At 41.0% G+C, this 22902-nt stretch overlaps 1 protein-coding gene across 1 annotated transcript in view; it reads left to right on the top strand.

The window, feature by feature from the left end:
* Positions 1-22902, top strand: part of LOC141127496 (inactive dipeptidyl peptidase 10-like) — a 303439-nt gene that overhangs the window by 95103 nt on the left and 185434 nt on the right. The window contains exons 3-4 of the mRNA XM_073614008.1: positions 11026-11121; positions 19969-20063. Of these exons, the coding sequence (XP_073470109.1) occupies positions 11026-11121; positions 19969-20063 (191 nt within the window). The remainder of the gene's footprint in view (positions 1-11025; positions 11122-19968; positions 20064-22902) is intronic.

Here is a 22902-nt window from a genome sequence, read left to right as displayed (position 1 = left end):
GGAACCCTAAACTGCTGGTGACGCTAGTATAGATCTGATCGGATCAGATATTGATCCGTTCAGATACTATACCACTAAGGGAGGTGTACGGTGCGTGTGTGGGTGTTAGCGGTACTGGCGCTAACCTGACGCTGCCTGGGGCTGGTGCTTGCCAGTTCACCAAAACGCTACAAAAAAAACTGTTAGCGATCGCAGGGATCAGGCCTGACTCTGCGAACGCTGCAGTTATGCGTTTAGTGTTCTGTAAGTGACAGTGATCGATCGATACTGCACTTGGGTGCGCTGGGCTGGGCCGGGCGGAGGGGCAAAACGCAGGTGCTAGCAGGTATCCGGGCTGATCCCACTAACACTGCATTTTTGGGAACCCTAAACTGCTGGGGACGCTAGTATAGATCTGATCGGATCAGATATTGATCCGTTCAGATACTATACCACTAAGGGAGGTGTACGGTGCGTGCGTGGGTGTTAGCGGTACTGGCGCTAACCTGACGCTGCCTGGGGCTGGTGCTTGCCAGTTCACCAAAATGCTACCAAAAAAACTGTTAGCAATCGCAGGGATCAGGCCTGACTCTGCGAACGCTGCAGTTATGCGTTTAGTGCCTTGTAAGTGACAGTGATCGATCGATACTGCACTTGGGTGGGCTGGGCGGAGGGGCAAAACGCAGGTGCTAGCAGGTATCTGGGCTGATCCCGCTAACACTGCGTTTTTGGGAACCCTAAACTGCTGGGGACGCTAGTATAGATCTGATCGGATCAGATATTGATCCGATCAGATACTATACCACTAAGGGAGGCGCATGCTGTGTGCGTGGGTGTTAGCGGTACTGGCGCTAATCTGACACTGCCTGGGGCGACGCATATCACCGCCGGGCGATCGGGGGGCTAAACCTTTATTCGGTAATAAACGGCGGGTGCCCTGACACTATAAAAAAAAAACAAACTAACCAGCGTCAACCGTAACGGTTATACAGTGATCAGTGGTGAAAGGGTTAACTAGGGGGCAATCAAGGGGTTAAAACATTTATTAGGTAGTATATGGGGGTCCCTGACGCTATAAAACGCTGACGGCGAACCTAAATATTTACCTCACTAACTAGCGTCACCAGCGACACTAATACAGCGATCAGAAAAATGATCGCTTAGCGACACTGGTGACAGGGGGTGATCAAGGGGTTAAAACTTTATTAGGGGGGGTTAGGGGGGTACCCTAGACCTACAGGGGGGTAACAGTAACTGTGCTAACACAGTAACTGTCACAAACTGACACAGCAGTAATCAGAAAAAAAAAAAAAAAAACTGCTGGTGTCAGTTTGTGACAGGGGGGGGGGGGTGATTGGGGGGGGATCGGGGGGCGATCGGGGGGGGGATCGGGGTGTAATGTGTGCCTGGCATGTTCTACTGTGTGTGTGTGTGTTGGTGCACTTACTCACATGTCGTCTCTCCTCGGGCCGGAACGGAAACTACCGACCCGAGGGGAGATTACATCACTTCCTTTGCTGCTGTTTAGCATACAGCAGCAAAGGAGTGTTCCCATTGGCCGGCGGCGATCGCGAGGGGGGGGCCACGAACGGATGGCCTCCCCCTCGTCTCTGATCGCCGGGGGACAGAACGGGACCGCCTCGGGCGGCGGGGGGGGGTCCGATCGGACCCCCCACCCGCGGAAGGCAAATCACATACATGTACGTGATTTTGCCTGTCCGTGCCGCCTTGCCGACGTACATCGGCGTGAGGCGGTCGTCAAGTGGTTAACAGAAACACAGGAGAGCGTCTGTACAGATGTGACCAAGGCGAAGGCAGAGATCATCTCGGCTGGACGGCTTAAGTAGGCAGGACTGACCAGCAGGATATCATCAACAGGTGCGTCATTGTGAAGAGAAAGGAGCTGGCAATTAGCTGACAGCTGAGTGGCCAGCTTTGAGAAGGAAGGGCTGAGTGCAGCCCTGACAATGACCCAAAGCACACACCAAAAATTACCACACAGTGGTTGAAGAAGAAAAGGGTGAATGTCCTTGCATGGCTTAGTCAGAGCCCAGAGTTAAACCCCATTGAAGATCTGTGCAATGACTTGAAGACTGCAGTCCACAAACAATCACTATCAAATTTAAATGAACTTGAGCAGTTCTGCAAAGAAAAGTGAGCAAAGTCTAGATGTGCAAAGTTAGTAGAGACCTGTCCCAACAGACTAAAGGCTGTAATTAAAGCAAAAGTTGGTTCAGCAAAATACTGACATAAGGGGGTGATCCTTTTTCCAACTCAGTGATTCTGTTTTTGAACATTTTTTTTTCTGACAAGTTGGTGTTATATCTTTCACTTGGATGTTATAAGTTGCACTAGTAAATACAGCTGGATAAAACAAAAACTGTGTCTGTCTTCATTTCAGGTTGAAAAACAACAAAATGTGATTATTTTAAGGGGGGGGGGGGGTTCTATACCCACTGTACAGAGGCACTCTTTACCAGAATAATTAGACCTCTAAATTATCTAACATGAAGGAATCCAAAGGCAAAGAGAAGCTACCTGGAGGCAACCTCACATCAAGGATCCATCTTTAGTAGCCACTAGCTGGTCTGATATAATGGCTCCAGAAACTTAATAAAAACTCTAGTAGACCATCAACAAAATCACCATGCCGGTATAACTCAAAAGAATCACTTAGGAATCTCCGTGGCCCAGTATCACAGATTGCATAGATTTTTAACCACTTCCTGCCCACACTATATTCTATATATGGCCTTATGGCTGTTCTCTAGTTCTGGGAAAGCATCCCTGGATGTCCTCTCATGTGCGCACTACAGTCAGCAGCTATAAATACTGCAGCTGCTGACTTTTAAAATAAGGACACTTAACTGTCCAGGGTGCCCCCGATGTCCTCACCTGAAGCCGACACGTCCCTCAGCTCCGGGTGGAGGCGCCGCCACGGCATCTTTTGTAAGAGAAACAGGAGATGAAGCCTCGTGGCTTGACAGCCTGGTTCCCTACTGCGCATGCGCGAGTTGCGCTGCGCGTTCTGACTGGTCCCTGCTGTCTTCTGGGAACTATGTGTTTCCCAGAAGAAAACAAGAGGGGGACTGAGGAGAGGCCGGACATGGTCTAGATCACCATGGATACCGTGGCAATCTTTCGCCGGAAGTGGGAGCAAAAACCTGTATTAGACAGGTATCTGGTCCCCCCTCCCCCCTGAAAGGCGCCAAATGTGACACCGGAGGGGGGGAGGAATCCGAACAGTGAAAGTTACATTTTTGGGTGGAACTCCGCTTTAAGCTCAAATTTATTCATACTATTGAAAAAGGCAGAGGAATGACTGATCTCTTATGTGACAGTTTGGTCACAGGTTTCAGTGAGACAGAGCCAGTCTGCAAGGAGGTTTCTACTGTTGTGCTGTCTTTTTAGATAGTCCAAAGTTCTCAGAGAATCCTTTGTCATGTATTAAATGTTTATGTGTAAAAGAGAGGCTGTATAAGTATAGTATAAAATATATATATTATTAATGTGAAACAAAAAGTATTATAAAAATGACGTAAAATATTTTCACTAACAAAAGAGGAATTGGTACAAGGGACACATCCTATTAACTATGAGTTGTGTCCCTTGTGCTGATTTTCATTTGTATTTTGGCTGCACTTTAGAGGTTAATAGAGGAAGGTTTCCCTAACTTGGCAGTAGTAATTAATACTGTCAAAAAATATAGAACATTAGCCTGTGGGATACCCTGAAAATATTTTAGATTGGTTTGTTCATCAAGCCTACCAAAGAAATTTCTGTGATCTAACTTTACTATTTCAATTGATAAAGCAATAAACCTTAATCTTAAATATTCTGACTGTAGGGCATGTCCACCATCTGTGGTGCAGAAAACCCATCTGTCCTCAGAAACTAAGGGAAAAGCTAGTGGAATAAAAAAAAGCAATCGTTTCTATTATTGAAGTATTGATTGTGAGTTGAGAAGTATAACTTGCTTTTGGGCCATTCGTTCAGCTCTAATTCTTCATTTTTGTCTTGTTCCTATAATCTCATGCTACTATGTGTGCATTTGGTGAAGCTAGGATATTACAGAGAAGCTGAAAAATTCTACATTTTAAAGCCTCCACTGTGCTATCAATGGTGTTGTCTAAAGTAATAAGACATCTGATTATAATAAAAAATATTCAGAAGCTGGGAGATCATGGGTGGTAGAAAAGTGTTTTCAGTTTTCTGTGTTGGTTCTTATCATTTTCAAGATGGCTCCTGCTGTTGAACACTAAGGGACATACATACACTCACTGGTCACTTTATTAGGTACACCTGTTCAATTGATTGGTAACACAAAATTGCTAATCAGCCAATCACATGGTAGCAACTCAATGCATTTAGGCATCTAGACGTGGTGAAGACGACTTGCTGAAGTTCAAAGTAATGGGGAAGAAAGGGGAGTTAAGTGACTTTGAAAGTGGCATGGTTGTTGGTGCCAGATGGGCTGGTCTGAGTATTTCAAAAAACTGCTGATCTACTGGGATTTTCATGCACAACCATCTCTAGAATGGTCAGAAAAAGAGAAAATATCCAGTAGAGCTGCACAATTCTGGCCAAAATGAGAATCACAATTTTTTTGCTTAGAATAAAAAGATTCTTGTGGTGCAAAATCTTTCACATTATACAAAAAAATTGGGCTAAGTTTACTGAATTTTTTTTTTTTTAATTCATTAAAGTGTAATTTTTTCCCCAAAAATTGCATTTGAACGACTGCTGCGCAAATACATTATGACATTAAATATTGCAACAACCACCATTTTATTCTCTAGGGTTTCTACTAAAAACATATATATAATGTCTGGGGGTTCTAAGTAATTTTCTAGCAAAAAAAATGATTTTAACTTGAAACCAACAAATGTCAGAAAAAGGTTTCGTGTTTAAGTGGTTCAACTTCCCTCATTTACACACCAAAGTGTATTCCTTTGATCTAAAGGTCAAATCGTTACAATGTTTATAATAAAGTTCTACTGCTAAAGAACATTGTGATTCTGCCGTTTTTTTTTTTTTTCCTTTCTTTTGATGGCTGTCGACTTCAGCAGAGCAGAGAGAATTCTCTGCATACTCTCTGAAATACTTTGTCAAGATCACAAGGGGGAAAAAAACACGATAATGATTCTTAACAATTAATCGTGCAGCTCTATTATCCAGTGAGCGGCAGTTGTGTGGAGGAAAATGCCTTATGGAGAATGAGCAGACTGGTTTGAGATTATAGAAAGGCAACAGTAACTCAAATAATTTGCACAGGCTCACCAAAATTGGACAATAGAAGATTGGAAAAACGTTGCCTGGTCTGATGAGTCTTGATTTCAGCTGTGACATTCAGATGGTGGGGTCAGAATTTGGCATAAACAACATGAAAGCATGAATCCATCCTGTCTTGTATCAACGGTTCAGGCTGGTGGTAATGGTGTGGGGGATATTTTCTTGGCACACTTTTGGCCCCTTAGTACCAATTGAGCATTGTTTACGCCACAGCCTACCTGAGTATTGTTGCTGACCATGTCCATCCCTTTATGACTACAGTGTACCCATCTTCTGATGGCCACTTCCAGCAGGATAATGCACCATGTCACAAAGCTCAAATCACCTCATCACTGGGTTCTTGAACATGACAATGAGTTCACTGTACTCCAATGGCCTCCACAGTCACCAGATATCAATCCAATAGAGCACCTTTGGAATGTGGTAGAATGAGAGCTTTGCATCATGGATGTGCAGTCGACAAATCTGCAGCAACTGCGTGATGCTATCATGTCACCAAATAGACCAAATCTCTGAGGAATGTTTCCAACACCTTGTTGAATCTATGCCACAAAGAATTAAGGCAGTTCTGAAGGCAAAAGGGGTCCAACCAGGTACTACCAAAGTGTACCTAATAAAGTGGCTGGTGAGTGTAAATTATGGATGAATGCTGCAAAAGTGGTAAAGGGCCCTCTGTGTTACCATAAAGTTCACAACATTCTGCAGAGGTGCAGTTTGATCAGTGTCCATCCTTACCCTAAGAGCCTGTTTAGGACTGAGCTGGGGGACTTTAGGGCAGTTAGGTGATCCATACTGCTAACTCACACTGTTTTGTCTTAGTCTTGAGAAATCACAAAATATGGTTTGTGCATATCTATATATGTTTATGCAATTATACATTGTGGAATAACTATGCATTCACCTTTGCAATGATTTATTTTTACATATTCTTAACACTAAAAAAATAGCTTTTAGCCCCTGGTCACACCGGTGCGACTTGTCATGCGATTTGACAGTTTCACACCAATTTTGAAAGTAGTTCTTGCACTACTTTTTGCAAGTTCAGGTGTGACTTGCATAGACATCTGTGCACATTTCTTTCATCCTAATGATGTTGCATGATCAAAATGCCCATATGCAACTGGTTTCAATAGCTGCAGGCTACTGCAATCATTTGCAATTTGCAATCATTTAAAAAAAGTTGAACTCCAGACACAAAGATTTTCATTTAGGTAGCCACAAATTATATAAATATTTTTTATGTGCACCAAATGCCTTTGCAAAACCAGTAATTTACCCTGCAAAGTAATAGTAACATCATGACTGTGGTATACATAGGCTACTTTCACACTGGGGCAGGGGGGACATTAGCGGTAATTTTAGTGGCGCTTTTCCACTGTAAAAGCGGTGCTTTTCAGCCTCTAGTGGGGCGCATTTAACCCCCGCTAGCGGCCGAATAAAGGGTTAAAAGCACCAGCAAAACGCTCCTGCCGAAGCGCTTTGCAGGTGCCTTTGCAGGTGCCCATTTATTCCAATGGCAGGGGCGGTGGAGGAGCGGTGTATACACTGTTCCCTCACCACCCAAAAGATGCTGCTTGCGGGACTTGCAGGGCGCACCGCCCCAGTGTGAAAGCATTCGGTTCTCACACTGAGGCAACGGGGGAGGCATTTTTCAGGTGCTTTACAGGCGCGATTTTTAGCCCAAAAGTGCCTGAAAAACACCCCAGTGTGAAAGGGTTCTTAAGCCTCATACACACGGTACGTTTGTTGGCCAACCGAGCGTCTGATTTTTGTCAAAAGGGTGTTTGCCAGGATCTTGTCTTGCATACTAATAGGGCGTACACACGGTCGGACTTTGTTCGGACATTCCGACAACAAAATCCTAGGATTTTTTCCGACGGATGTTGGCTCAAACTTGTTTTGTCTACACACGGTCGCACAAAGTTGTCAGAAAATCCGATCGTTCTAAACGCGGTGACGTAAAACACGTATGTCGGGACTATAAACGGGGCAGTGGCCAATAGCTTTCATCTCTTTATTTATTCTGAGCATGCGTGGCACTTTGTCCGTCGGATTTGTGTACACACGATCGGAATTTCCGACAACGGATTTTGTTGTCAGAAAATTTTATCTCCTGCTCTCCAACTTTGTGTGTCGGAAAATCCGATGGAAAATGTCCGATGGAGCCCACACACGGTCGGAATTTCTGACAACACGCTCCGATCGGACATTTTCCATCGGAAAATCCGACCGTGTGTACGGGGCATAACAGTACACAATTGTCGTGCCACAAACACGAATGTAGTGACGTACTACGAGGAATTTCAGCTCCACAATAAAAAAAAATGATTTAAATTGGTAAGATCCAGTAGAACGTAATGTATGTAACAATCTTGAGATGTAAACAAAGGGGCATCTAATAGCTTGACGCATTTCATGGCTAACGTCCACTCTTCAGGAGAAGATGCAGAATAGGTGTCTATAAAAATGTTAAAAATCAAATATTCAATTGGGTATGTCTATAAGAGGAGGAGGGAAAGGAAGATGCAAAGGTGGATCCCCCACTCATACTTATAGACCAACTATGAGTCTGGACACAGGCGTGGACAGCTGGAGGCCAGCTTGAGTGTTTATTTATTTCAATTTCCAGAACAAATTAATATCCTAGCCAATGGAATACATAAGTGATCAAACACTTGACGAACCTAAATGTTCCCTAAACATATGGCTTTAGGCACATTTTTTAAGCTGCTTTGTCCTGCCAAGAGCAAAAGATGTTCAAAGGAGAAATTCAAACGCTGAGTGTGCATTGGGCCAACATTTGTCCTTCTTGCTTCCCATGCTTGGCTTGTAACATTGTTCTAATACATATTCATCTTTCCATTAGATGCATGTGCTTTTCGCATTACCAGAGTGATAATTCTATTCATTCTGAAGTGAAATCACATACAGTGAATATGGAAAGTTCACACACCCCTTTTTAAAATGTCAGGTTTCTGTGATGTAAAAAAATGAGACAAAAATAAATAATTTCAGAACTTTCTCCACCTTTAATGTGACCTATAAAATGTACAACTCAGTTGAACAACAGACTGAATTCTTTTAGATGGAGGTAAGTAAAAATAAAAAACCTAAAATATTATGGTTGCATAAGTGTGCACACCCTTAAACTGTTGAAGCACCTTTTGATTTTATTACAGCACTCAGTCTTTTTGGGTATGAGTCTATCAGCATGGCACATCTTGACTTGACAATATTTGCCCACTGTTCTTTGCAAAAACACTCCAAATTTGTCAGATTGCAAGGGTATCTCCTGTGCACAGCCCTCTTCAGATCACCCCACAGATTTTCAATCGGATTCAGGTCTGGGCTCTGGCTGGGCCATTCCAAAACTTTAATCTTCTTCTGGTGAGGCCATTCCTTTGTTGATATGGATGTATGCTGTGGGTCGTTTTCATGCTGAAAGATGAAGTTCCTCTTCATGTTCAGCTTTCTAGCAGAAGCCTGGAGGTTTTGTGCCAATATTGACTGGTATTTTGAACTGTTCATAATTCCCTCTACCTTGACTAAAGCCCCTGTTCCGGCTGAAGAAAAACAGCCCCAAAGCATGATGCTGCCACCACCATGCTTCACGGTGGGTATGATGTTCTTTTGGTGATGTGCAGTGTTGTTTTTATGCCAAACATATCTTTTGGAATTATGGCCAAAAAGGTCAACCTTGGTTTCATCAGACCATAACGATAAATTTTCCCACATGCTTTTGAGAGACTTCAGATGTGTTTTTTCAAAATTTAGCCAGCTTGGATGTTTATTTTTTGTAAGAAAAGGCTTCCTTCTTGCCACTCTACCCCATAGCCAAGACATATGAAGAATACGGGGGATTGTTGTCACATGTACCACACAGCCAGTACTTGCTCGATATTTCTGCAGCTCCTTTAATGTTGCTGTAGGCCTCTTGGCAGCCTCCCTGACCAGTTTTCTTCTCGTCTTTTCATGAATTTTGGAGGTATGTCCAGTTCTTGGTAATGTCACTGTTGTGCCATATTTTTTCCACTTGATGATGACTGTCTTCACTGTGTTCTTTTGTACCCTTCTCCTGACTGATACCTTTTAACAATGAGATCCCTCTGATGCTTTAGAAGTTCTCTGCAGACCATGGCTTTTGCTGTAGGATGCGACTAAGAAAATGTCAGGAAAGACCTACTAGAACAGCTGAACTTTATTTTTGGGTTAATCAGAGGCACTTTAAATGATAGCAGGTGTGTACTGACTCCTATTTAACATAAGTTTGAATGTGATTGCTTAATCCTGAACACCGCTACATCCCCAGTTATAAGAGGATGTGCACACTTATGCAACCACATTATTTTAGTTTTTTTATTTTTACTTCCCCCTCTAAAAGATTTCAGTTTGTTTTTCAATTGAGCTGTACAGTTTATAGGTCATACTAAAGGTGGAAAAAGATCTGAAATGATTTATCTATGTCTAATTTTTTTTACATCACAGAAACCTGATATTTTAACAGAGGAGTGTAGTCTTTTTATATCCACTGTAACAGCGTTGTTACCCGTGGGCAATGTAGGCTTAGGTCGACATATAGTTTAAAATAGATTTTTTGCAAGGCTCAAAGATATTAAAGTCTAACCCCTGCTAACACATTTAAAGCAGAACTCCAGGATTGGCAAAAAAATCCCCCCCAGTACACCCCCTACACAAAACACTAAACTGTTATTACATTTGTGAAATTCCTTACCATTGAAGACAAAGGTCTTAACAAATTTTCAGGAAGTCCTCTCTGTAATTCAAAAAATGCAGCAACTATTCTGCCAAGGAGGAACTGTTACAACAGGGATTACATCATATCCTTTCCTCTCTCTACACTATAATCAAACTACACTTCCCATCATGCTTTGGGAATTACAGTGAATGTGGGAGGATACACTAGGCCTGTACATGTTAAATGTGAATTTAATTACAGCAACAGTTTAAATTACAAGTTCCTTTTTTGTGAAATTGTACTGTATGTACTTGTCCCTTTATTACAGAGCGGTATGATATATACTTATTTTGAACCCCATTCTAGCAATTTTTTTGGGCAGCCCTACCTTATGGCACACAGCCTTTTTAGAAAAAATAGCCCCCTTTGGCCCAACTTTATTGCACATGAGCACTACGGCTCATTCATTCCTATGAGTGAGCTGTATTATGCTGGATGGCTGGAAGATGGCTCACCTATAGGAAAGAATGGGTTGTAGTGTGCTTTTGCACTGTGGAACTGTCTGGCAGCAGACATTTTCTCTAGAAAGGCTGTATGGTGCCAGACAGAGCCACACAGTGAAGATCACTGGAGTGGGGAGCAAGGTAAATTAGAAGTAGAGGTGGGCAAGTACATACAGTATTAGATCATTAGATCTTGTACTTTTAGACCATATGAATAAAGAATGCCACATTACACGCCTCCCCACATAAGAGTTATATGGTTTGTCCCAACACCAGCCACTTTTGTTGCACACTTGGTCTGCATGTAAATGTCAGATTTGTATAAATAAAAAAAAAAGAATCCATATACTGAATATGGTGTTAACCACATACAGTTACCTGAATACAATATTTTTTACAATTGTGGTACTTTAAGCATACCTGTACTGACACATTGCCAGTAGCTCACTAGAAATGCACTCTATGAAATCACTGGGGACAGATATATTAGAGTACGAATTCTGAGAAGTGTTACAGAAATTCGCTGCTTACCTGAATTGTGCATCTTCTTGATAGATAACCCAAAGCAGCCTGAGAAGTCTCCTCTGATACTGTCTGATCTGGAATATTTAGAAGACCAGGCTGTTTTACACCAGCTTTCATGGGCAAGTGGTAAGTAAAGTGAATATAACATTTTTGTTAAATTAGATTTGTATATATGTTAGAGAGTTGTATGGTTTAATACATGATATGTAAAATAATATGTTTTCATAACAGTTTTGGGTAGACAGTTGTAGGCTGAAGTGTGTCAAAGCTTCATTCAGGATGTGGGCAACGATGTTAAGAGAAGGGGAAGCGGAGTTGGGGGAAAGAGACACCACTGTTCTACTTATGTGGGGTTGTTGTATCACGGTCAAGTGATAGTTTGCATTATTTGGGGTTGTATTCGACATGTGCAGAGAGATCACATAAATACATCTAGGTATAAGATTTATTAAAAGTACTGACAGATACAAATAAGGATAAAGAGAATATAACAATAATAAGTAAAACCGTATGCAAAATATGTGAAAAACTGACGCCTATATCTCACAATGCTCTGCGCCTAGGACTGCCCATGAAATCAAATGTAGTAAAAAGAAAAGCAGCTACTTAAATGAAAAACATATATGCATAAGCAAAAAAAGGTGTAAATCAATGGTGCCAAGTCTCTGATTCCTTATTTGCAGCAGCGCTATGTGCCCGATGTCAAGACACATATAAATAAGACAAAAAATGGTAAAGAAGATGTGCAGGACAGTTCAAAAGAATTCCAGTCTGTGCATATGAAGAGTTTCTTGTCACCAGGAAAAAGACAACACCGCGTGAGGGGGTGTCCCCCAGTGAGTTTGCACTCACCACAATTCCAGAAAATACAGGCCTTTGTACTGTTGTTATTTAATAACCATCCATCTTCTATCACCAACCACCAGATGTCGCTAGCATTCTCGATTAATAGTATACCATAAGGGGAAAAAAACAAACTCATATAGCGTAATATTGCTAATGATAAGTTTATTAACATATAATGTTCCCTCCCCCCTTAAAAACTGCGTACCAAAAATAAAACAATAGTAAAGCAGAAAGAGCGTTTGTAAAGTGCACTGTGCCTTAGTCTACGTCTCCCGGGAGGAGTTGCCAGAGCGCTCGCTGTATGCGGCTGGTTTCACTTGCTTCCTGGTTCCTTCCGGTGCGTGGAACGCACACGTCACTTCCGGTGGATTACGACCCTGACGCGTTTCGTCACTTCCGGACGTCATCTGAGGGCGTAATCCACCTATCATTCAGCCGGACGCACTTTCCCCCAGAGGTCTCAATATAGAGCTCGATATAAACTGCTTTATTAGTGATACATAATTCCCACTTCTTAATGTCTCTAACATAATATTCCCTATGAGATATAGTTTAATTATTTATTTCTTATCATAATTAATTAATTATTTATTTCTTATCATTTTTATTAAAATTCATAATCACATTGATCATAGAATCGTTTATTGTGTATGGCCATACGGTCTATACATACATACACATAATCTCCCCCATCTTTAGTTGATACATTATTTTAGCCTATTTTTAAGGTATTCTTTTTTAACTTTAGGCAGCTGGTTTTACCTATCACATATTTAAATAGTTAGTACACCTATTTATCTCTATTTATACCATAAATGTGTATTTAATGCCATTGTATTGCATCCTCCACGTATAGTATTAATAGTATTTATTTTCTGTTGCTGGATAACATTATGATAATTTTTATCATTGAATATTAGTATTCACTAGTTTTTATCCCGACATTTATAATAATATTGAAGACTGCTATGGTATATGCTAAATAAGCAGTCCAAACGGGATAAGTTGATACATGGAGGATTGCATCCCATCATGTTATATGTCCTATATTATGCCCATTGCTTGATGTACAGTGAGGATATTGAATAGATGTTGTTTGGGCTCAAACAAAGTACTGTTATGTATAGGACATAGATGTCACAATTTTCTTCCGATACAGGCGGCAGTGGCAGGTTTCTTTTTTTAAAAAAACACTCTGCCGGCGTTGCGAATTTAGTTTCCCATTGCTGACAGTTTTGTAGAGCTCCAGCGTCATGGGGAGGCATCCTATTAAAAGGCCCTCTCCCATTGGCTGTTGCATCTGCCACTGATATAAAAAACCGGCTGAATGATAGGTGGATTACGCCCTCAGATGACGTCCGGAAGTGACGAAACGCGTCAGGGTCGTAATCCACCGGAAGTGACGTGTGCGTTCCACGCACCGGAAGGAACCAGGAAGCAAGTGAAACCAGCCGCATACAGCGAGCGCTCTGGCAACTCCTCCCGGGAGACGTAGACTAAGGCACAGTGCACTTTACAAACGCTCTTTCTGCTTTACTATTGTTTTATTTTTGGTACGCAGTTTTTAAGGGGGGAGGGAACATTATATGTTAATAAACTTATCATTAGCAATATTACGCTATATGAGTTTGTTTTTTTCCCCTTATGGTATACTATTAATCGAGAATGCTAGCGACATCTGGTGGTTGGTGATAGAAGATGGATGGTTATTAAATAACAACAGTACAAAGGCCTGTATTTTCTGGAATTGTGGTGAGTGCAAACTCACTGGGGGACACCCCCTCACGCGGTGTTGTCTTTTTCCTGGTGACAAGAAACTCTTCATATGCACAGACTGGAATTCTTTTGAACTGTCCTGCACATCTTCTTTACCATTTTTTGTCTTATTTATATGTGTCTTGACATCGGGCACATAGCGCTGCTGCAAATAAGGAATCAGAGACTTGGCACCATTGATTTACACCTTTTTTTGCTTATGCATATATGTTTTTCATTTAAGTAGCTGCTTTTCTTTTTACTACATTTGATTTCATGGGCAGTCCTAGGCGCAGAGCATTGTGAGATATAGGCGTCAGTTTTTCACATATTTTGCATACGGTTTTACTTTTAATTTAATTTTTTCTCTGCAGCCATGGATGTTCTCAGATATCTAAGTAGTAGACATATAGACATAAATGCTTTGTTCACTGTGAACGAACCCACCACCACAGAGATTAATTATAATGGAGCTTTGTCAGCATTAGGCCACACTTTAGAGAAACAGGTACGCACCTGGTGGGATATTTGCACTCTTGAGCAATATATAAAAGAGAAAATTATTATAAGAAGTCTAAGGTGGGATGTTGCCCCACAAGATGGTCTGGAGGACCAAGGCTCAGCCCAAGAGTGGTTAGATTTTTTTAATGGAGTTGGCTATAAATTACAGGAATTAGTACTCCAGAGAAAAAAACGCAAAATGGCAAACATAGAGTTAAAAATCACTAATCTACAGCATCAATTAGAGCCTATCAAGGATAGTCAGCTCATCATTGATTTTAACAATAGAGTTCAAAAAAGATTAGAAAAAGTAGATAGGGAAACACAAAAAAAGAAAATTAAGAAGTATCACAGGGATTTAGAAGATTTTAAATCAAATTTAGTTTACTCTTGGCAGCAAGTACCCAGTAACAAAGAAGGCACGCCCCCATCATCCCAAAAATCCCAGGGCCCTACTTTAGCACCAAGCCAAACCAACCCCAACCCCACATCTATTAACCCATATGTGTATGACAATGATTATGCAGAAGAAACCATACGCTCCCCCAAATTCTCCATTCCAATTCAAAGAGGTGGAGGAAAAGGTAGAGGGCTAAAGAGACAAGGTAAACAAAAAGGAAATAATCAGAAGGAATATAATCCACCCGGTCTATTGGATATTCCTATATATAATAAATTTCAACCATTGCAAGAATACCAGACCAATCAGGAATATTATAGCAATCAAATGCACCCACGTCCTTTTTTAGGGAGAGGGAGGGGATTCCAACAAAGGGGACGGGGACTACCCCCACGGAGAGGGAGACCTCCACCTTACTCCCAGCCCTCGAACCTGTACAGGGGTCCACAACCCCCGTTCCAGCACAGAGGTTCACAACCTCCACCTCAACACAGAGGTCCACCACTTCCATTTCAACACAGAGGTCCAAAACCTTGGAATTACCAAAAACCTCCCCAGCGGAAGGAACAGCATCCACAAATAGAGAAGAACGAAAAAGGCAATACAGAGGATGTAGGGCAGGATCTAGAATCCAAAAAAAGAAGAAGGGGGTCCGAGTAGGAGGTATTTTTAATTTGTCTGAAGTCGAATTATCGCATAAGGAATTGAATATTTTAAATTTGGGTCTCAAATGTGGTCTAAAAAAACCCATTAATAAATTTGACGTTTTTATTGATATTCATAAATATATCAGAAAATTGAACATCAAAAAATATTTCCTAGGGTGCGCTCCTCCATCCACCACCACTGTTACCAGAAAATCCAATACACCAATTAACAGTGGTTTAAAAAATAAGTCTCTGTTCAACCCCTTGAATAATCCGAATCATCAAGTTGAGGTGTTCAAGGGACTTATTATACGTGATTTGGAACAGCTTAAACCAAATAAAAATGTGAATGTGAGACACATCAGTGAGGGCATTTCTCTGTTGGAAAAACGGAAAGAAATTGTTATAAGGCCGGCAGACAAGGGAGGAGGTGTGGTGATACTCCCGAAAGAAATGTATCATAACCAGATCATAGAAATGTTATCTGATCAGGTAACATACAAACCCTTGAAGAGAGACCCTACTCATGCCTATAGGGACCAATTGAAAATTTTGGTAGAGATGGGATCTAGGAGTGGAGTGTTAAGCGACAAAGAGAAGCAATTTTTGGTTCCGTCGAGTAGTCGTATCCCTACGTTGTACACTCTGCCGAAGATACATAAAGACCCTTCTAATCCTCCAGCAAGACCCATAGTAAACAGTATAGGATCTGTATCAGCAAGAATGGGACAATACCTAGATTGTTTTTTACAAAAAAGCGTTATGAACACCAGGTCATATCTGAAAGATACAAAAAACTTTTTAAACTTTTTGCAGAACATAGACCTAGCGGGTAGACCACAGATCCTTCTTGTCACAGCAGACGTCTCATCTCTGTATTCTATCATACAGCATGACGATGCTTTGTTGGCACTTAACTGGGCCCTTAGCCAAAGGGACGACCTTCCCCATAACCAAAAAGTTTTTTTAAGGAATGCCCTAGATTTTTGTCTCGGCCATAATTATTTTTGGTATGGAAACACCTTTTATATACAACAGAGAGGAGTGGCGATGGGTGCCAAATTTGCGCCGAGTATCGCAAATCTCTTTATGGCGGAGTGGGAGGATAAGACCATTTTTAAAGATCAGCGCTCTGAATTAATTTTTTATAAACGTTTTATTGACGATTTATTTTTTATCTGGGCCGGACCATCTGAGTCATTGGAACAATTTTTACAGGTTTTAAATTGTAATAGCAATAACATTAGACTAACCTCCAATTGGCACAGTGATACCATTAACTTTCTGGATGTAACCATCTATCGACGTGAGGATAGATTGGAGACTAAAGTGTTCTTCAAAAAGACAGATAGGAACAGTTATCTTCCCATTACCAGTGGCCATCACCCTCTATGGCTAAAAAACATCCCGAAAGGACAGATCATGAGGGTAAGAAGAAACTGTTCAGAAGATACTGAATTTTTGCTCCAATCAAGGACACTCACGGAAAGATTCGAGGCTAAAGGTTATAAACCCGATATGTTAAAGAAAGTGGTGGATGAAGTAGCAGCCCTCCCAAGAGCAATCTGTCTACAAGAAACAACCAAGGAAATCCCCTCTCAGAAAGGAAACAACCGTAATAATGAATGGGGTTTCATATCCCAATTCCATTCCCAATATAAGGAAGTCGAGGAAATTTTTAAAAAACACTGGCATATCCTTTTGATGGATAAAAAATTGACAAGTGTGCTGCCAGCCGCTCCTCAATTCATCTATAGAAAAACCACCAATTTTGGTGACAAAATAGTCAAGAAAGTGCTAGACCCCCCTCAACGCCCCCAGACCTTTTGGGATCGTAACGGATTCTTTGCATGCAGAAAATGCAAAGCATGCAGAGAGGTCGCAAGACCTTTAAGGGGTATTGAAAGTTTTATCTCTCCAGTGAACAACCGGTCTTTTGATATCAAACAGTTTATTACATGTAATAGTTCTTATGTTGTCTACGCTTTAAGGTGCCCTTGTGGCCTGATTTATATAGGCCGGACAAAGAGATTGTTACGGATTAGAATCGCGGAGCACATTAACAACATTAAGATTGGATACAAAGACCACAATGTATCTTTGCATTTTAGGTTGAAACATAACAGGGACCCCAAGGGGTTGGAATTTTGGGGAGTTGAACATCTCCAAACTCACTGGAGGGGTTTGAACCGCATTCGCGAATTATCCAAGCATGAAACTCGATGGATATATTCCGTAGACGCACTTTCCCCCAGAGGTCTCAATATAGAGCTCGATATAAACTGCTTTATTAGTGATACATAATTCCCACTTCTTAATGTCTCTAACATAATATTCCCTATGAGATATAGTTTAATTATTTATTTCTTATCATAATTAATTAATTATTTATTTCTTATCATTTTTATTAAAATTCATAATCACATTGATCATAGAATCGTTTATTGTGTATGGCCATACGGTCTATACATACATACACATAATCTCCCCCATCTTTAGTTGATACATTATTTTAGCCTATTTTTAAGGTATTCTTTTTTAACTTTAGGCAGCTGGTTTTACCTATCACATATTTAAATAGTTAGTACACCTATTTATCTCTATTTATACCATAAATGTGTATTTAATGCCATTGTATTGCATCCTCCACGTATAGTATTAATAGTATTTATTTTCTGTTGCTGGATAACATTATGATAATTTTTATCATTGGATATTAGTATTCACTAGTTTTTATCCCGACATTTATAATAATATTGAAGACTGCTATGGTATATGCTAAATAAGCAGTCCAAACGGGATAAGTTGATACATGGAGGATTGCATCCCATCATGTTATATGTCCTATATTATGCCCATTGCTTGATGTACAGTGAGGATATTGAATAGATGTTGTTTGGGCTCAAACAAAGTACTGTTATGTATAGGACATAGATGTCACAATTTTCTTCCGATACAGGCGGCAGTGGCAGGTTTCTTTTTTTAAAAAAACACTCTGCCGGCGTTGCGAATTTAGTTTCCCATTGCTGACAGTTTTGTAGAGCTCCAGCGTCATGGGGAGGCATCCTATTAAAAGGCCCTCTCCCATTGGCTGTTGCATCTGCCACTGATATAAAAAACCGGCTGAATGATAGGTGGATTACGCCCTCAGATGACGTCCGGAAGTGACGAAACGCGTCAGGGTCGTAATCCACCGGAAGTGACGTGTGCGTTCCACGCACCGGAAGGAACCAGGAAGCAAGTGAAACCAGCCGCATACAGCGAGCGCTCTGGCAACTCCTCCCGGGAGACGTAGACTAAGGCACAGTGCACTTTACAAACGCTCTTTCTGCTTTACTATTGTTTTATTTTTGGTACGCAGTTTTTAAGGGGGGAGGGAACATTATATGTTAATAAACTTATCATTAGCAATATTACGCTATATGAGTTTGTTTTTTTCCCCTTATGGTATACTATTAATCGAGAATGCTAGCGACATCTGGTGGTTGGTGATAGAAGATGGATGGTTATTAAATAACAACAGTACAAAGGCCTGTATTTTCTGGAATTGTGGTGAGTGCAAACTCACTGGGGGACACCCCCTCACGCGGTGTTGTCTTTTTCCTGGTGACAAGAAACTCTTCATATGCACAGACTGGAATTCTTTTGAACTGTCCTGCACATCTTCTTTACCATTTTTTGTCTTATTTATATGTGTCTTGACATCGGGCACATAGCGCTGCTGCAAATAAGGAATCAGAGACTTGGCACCATTGATTTACACCTTTTTTTGCTTATGCAAATATAACAATAATACTTAACTAAAGATGCTGCTTCAGCCATGAGTCCCTCCAATTATATAGCATGGCATATGTGTCCACAGATGCATGCATGATTGCATGATAGCTCAGAAGACCAGACACATATTACAAGCTGTGTGTGTGTTATAAAGAGGTATGTCCAACCTATCCCCCTCTGAAGCAGAATGACCTCACATTCCTGAAAGTGGGCTGGCTTAGCCATAAAGTCAGTTTACAATCAGTTTCCTATTAAAAGAGTCAGCTAAAAGTTACTAGACTTTATCCTGTATAGCCCCTTAGCCACGGCTTGGAGGCATTCCTAAATATTGTGACACAATAAGTTTAAATAAAGATATACCATATATAATATGCAATTTCCCTATCAGAGGTACAGCTAGGAGCTTCAAGGAGATCACCCCACTGTTGCGTCAAAGGGAAAGAGGAATCTGGCTGGTTGCATCAATGAGTCATATAAGTTTTAGGTGGACATAGGCTTTAGCGTGTGTCTGTGGTCAAAGCTTAAAATCCCGTATTCATTTCCAAATTTAATTATTTCTAGCATACTCTTTTAATTCTGAATGATCTTGAAGTTTTTAACCTTTTTTTGAGACAAATCACGAACATTAACTTTCTTGAATGCAGTGATACATATTCACAATACCTGTGAGTAGGCTATGTCACACATTTCACAGAGTCTACCTTCTGAACTACAGAGGTGCTAAGAGGAGGAGTTTTAGGAGGTGCCCATCATCAATGAAAGCAAGGTACCATGGAATATATAGTACTTAGAATTTGAAACCGAAGTAAAGAGGACTGGAGATGCTGCAAATTATGCAGAAAATCTACAAAGTTATGTAAAGAGATGGCCACTTGGCCAGCAGATAGGCTGCACGCTTATATTGTATCGTCAAAAATAACTATTGTTTGTATTGCTACTATAATGCTGATGCTATAAAGGGAAAGTGTATGCTCTCACTATAAATCTCTTTTAAGCCATTACTAATATAAAATAACTTTTATATCAAAATGTATTCTCTTCACATAGATTCTGAAATTATTCTGGAGACCAGAGATGGAAATCTAATTCAACAGAATTTGGAAACAAAAATGTCTAGTTTATTACTTAATAATGTCACCTTTGTAAGTATGTTCATAAGCTGTCTATATCACCAAAAATAAATGCTTGGCAAAAAAAAAAAAAAACAAGTTTATAAAATATCTGGTTCCTGTTATTAACATTCATCTAATGTCAAAGTGTGTTTTCTACTTTTGGAAAGAATAGCGGAAGGGTTAAAACTCCTGTCACTCCTGTCTTTCTGTATTCCCATTAGGCATCTCTATTTGTCCCGGTAACCATTGTCATTGGGACAGAAAGTAATGGGAAATTTGTTCCTTGGGCAGGAAGAGAGGTATATTAGAGGGAGGCACCAGTTCTTGTAAGAAGGAAATATCCCCAATGGGAAACATGCTCAAAAGAGCCTGACACTAAGTGCCGGTTCACACTACAGCAACTTGGGATCCGACTTGTCAGACCTCAAGTTGCCCCAAGTCGCGGGACATAAGAAATTCCATTGAAGTGAATGAGAGCTGTCTTAATGTACACTTCTGAAGTTGCTCTGACTTCAGAAAAGGTTACTGTACTACTTCAAGGCGACTTCTAGGCAGCTTGTACCCATAGATTTCAATGGAAGTTGCCTCCAAGTCCGATCTCCATCTATATTGAAGCGACTTTACAAGAAAATAAATTAGTTTACCCAGGCAAACCCCTCCCTCTTAGAGAGCTGATTATTCTGTGATTGGCCACAGCCAAAGTCGCCAGTCCTGGAGGCAACTTTAAGTCGCATTGTAAGTAGATTAAAGTCGCGCTGAAGTCGTGATGAAGTTGCCTCCAAATCGCCTTGCAAAGTCACGCTGTTGCCCCTGTGTGAAGCGAGCCAAAATGTAATCATTCCTAAGTTTAACAAAAACTAAAAATGCCTTTAGATACATTTAAACTCCTGTTCCTAGTCATATTATTCATTATATGTCAGTTGTAAAATAAATGCTATCATCTCCAAATGTGCATAGCAATAAATGATCTCCCAGCAGTTTAGAAGAAACCAATAATCAGTAAAAAAGCTGTAAAAAAGGGGGAGTATCTTTTGTAATTATCGGGCTCTATGTACGCAGCTTTATTCAGTAAAGCATGACAAATGGCAGGGCAGAATTGCAGTAACGCAAAGCAGTCAACAGTCGTTCAATCAGAAATCTTTTCACAGATCTGACGATTGCTACCCTCCGATCGGCTGCCATGGGTTACTAGTTAGTCTCCTTGCCCCTATTAAATAAGCCTGTTGTTGTACCATAAGCATAGCCTTTAACTGTCTTTTGTTATTTTCTTAAAGCAGACCTTCAGTCAGTAAATACCTTATACAGCCCACTTCCTGTTTCTTGTCTGGTAAAAAGCCTAGGCTTATGACATCATGCACAGCTCTCTCTCTAACTCTCGTGAGAGTTTGCCAGGAAGGGAGGGGGGATAAGTCATAAGGGGGCCAATGAGATCTGCAGGGCCGCAGAGCTGGAGGTGCCTCTGTGTAAATCCAGGAAGTAAAAAGGCAGCACCTTCGGCTGCCCACAGTTAAAATGGTTGCAGCCAGACTCAGTGGAGGGAGATTACGGCAGCATATTTGGCAAGTACAGAATCACAGTACAGACAGGTCCATAAATATTGGGACATATTATGGACCTGACTGTATATATAAAATAATATGCAAAGTGGTTAGGAGGAAGCTTCAGAATGGCAAAGATGTTTTTGTTACAAATTATATGAGCAGACTGCAGTTCCTCTTTAATAAAAAAAAGTGTGTGTAACTTTTGGCTAAGTGAAAGATCTAATAAAGTTTATCTAAACCCCCACTGGGGCAATAACGTATTTAGTCAGCCACCAATTGTGCAAGTTCTCCCACTTAAAAAGATGAGAGAGGCCTGTAATTTTCATCATAGGTCTACCTCAATTATGAGAGACAAAATGTGGAAACAAATCCAGACAATCACATTGTCTGATTTTTGAAAAAAAATATTTGCAAATTATGGTGGAAAATAAGTATTTGGTCACCTACAAACAAGCAAGATTTCTGGCTCTCACAGACCTGTATCTTCTTCTTTAAGAGGCTCCTCTGTCCTCCACTCATTACCTGTATTAATGGCACCTGTTTAAACTTGTTATCAGTATAAAAGACACCTGTCCACAACCTCAAATAGTCACACTCCAAACTCCACTATGGTGAAGACCAAAGAGCTGTTGAAGGACACCAGAAACAAAATTGTAGACCTGCACCAGGCTGAGAAGACTGAATCTGCAATAGGCAAGCAGCTTGGTGTGAAGAAATCAACTGTGAGAGCAATAATTAGAAAATGGAAGACATACAAGACCACTGATAATCTCCCTTGACCTGGGGCTCCACGCAAGATCTCACCCCGTGGGGTCAAAATGATCACAAGAACATTGAGCAAAAATCCCGGAACCACACGGGGGGACCTAGTAAATGACCTGCAGTGAGCTGGGACCAAGGTAACAAAGGCTACCATCAGTAACACACTACACCGCCAGGGACTCAGATCCTGCAGTGCCAGACGTGTCCCCCTGCTTAAGCCAGTACATGTCTGGGCCCATCTGAGGTTTGCTATAGAGCATTTGGATGATCCAGAAGAGGACTGGGAGAATGTCATATGGTCAGATGAAACCAAAGTAGAAGTGTTTGGTAGAAACACAACTCGTCGTGTTTGGAGAAGAGAGAATGCTGAGTTGCAACCAAAGAACACCATACCTACTGTGAAGCATGGGGGTGGCAACATCATGCTTTGGGGCTGTTTCTCTGCAAAGGGAACGGGACGACTGATCTGTGTACATGAAAGAATGAATGGGGCCATGTATCATGAGATTTTGAGTGCAAACCTCCTCCCATCAGCAAGGGCATTGAAGATGAAACGTGGCTGGGTC

Source organism: Aquarana catesbeiana, linkage group LG02, assembly GCF_042186555.1.
Source record: "Aquarana catesbeiana isolate 2022-GZ linkage group LG02, ASM4218655v1, whole genome shotgun sequence".
Taxonomy (NCBI): Eukaryota; Metazoa; Chordata; class Amphibia; order Anura; family Ranidae; genus Aquarana; species Aquarana catesbeiana.
Note: the sequence above shows the minus strand (reverse complement) of the source record. Positions and strands in the feature narration are given on the sequence as shown.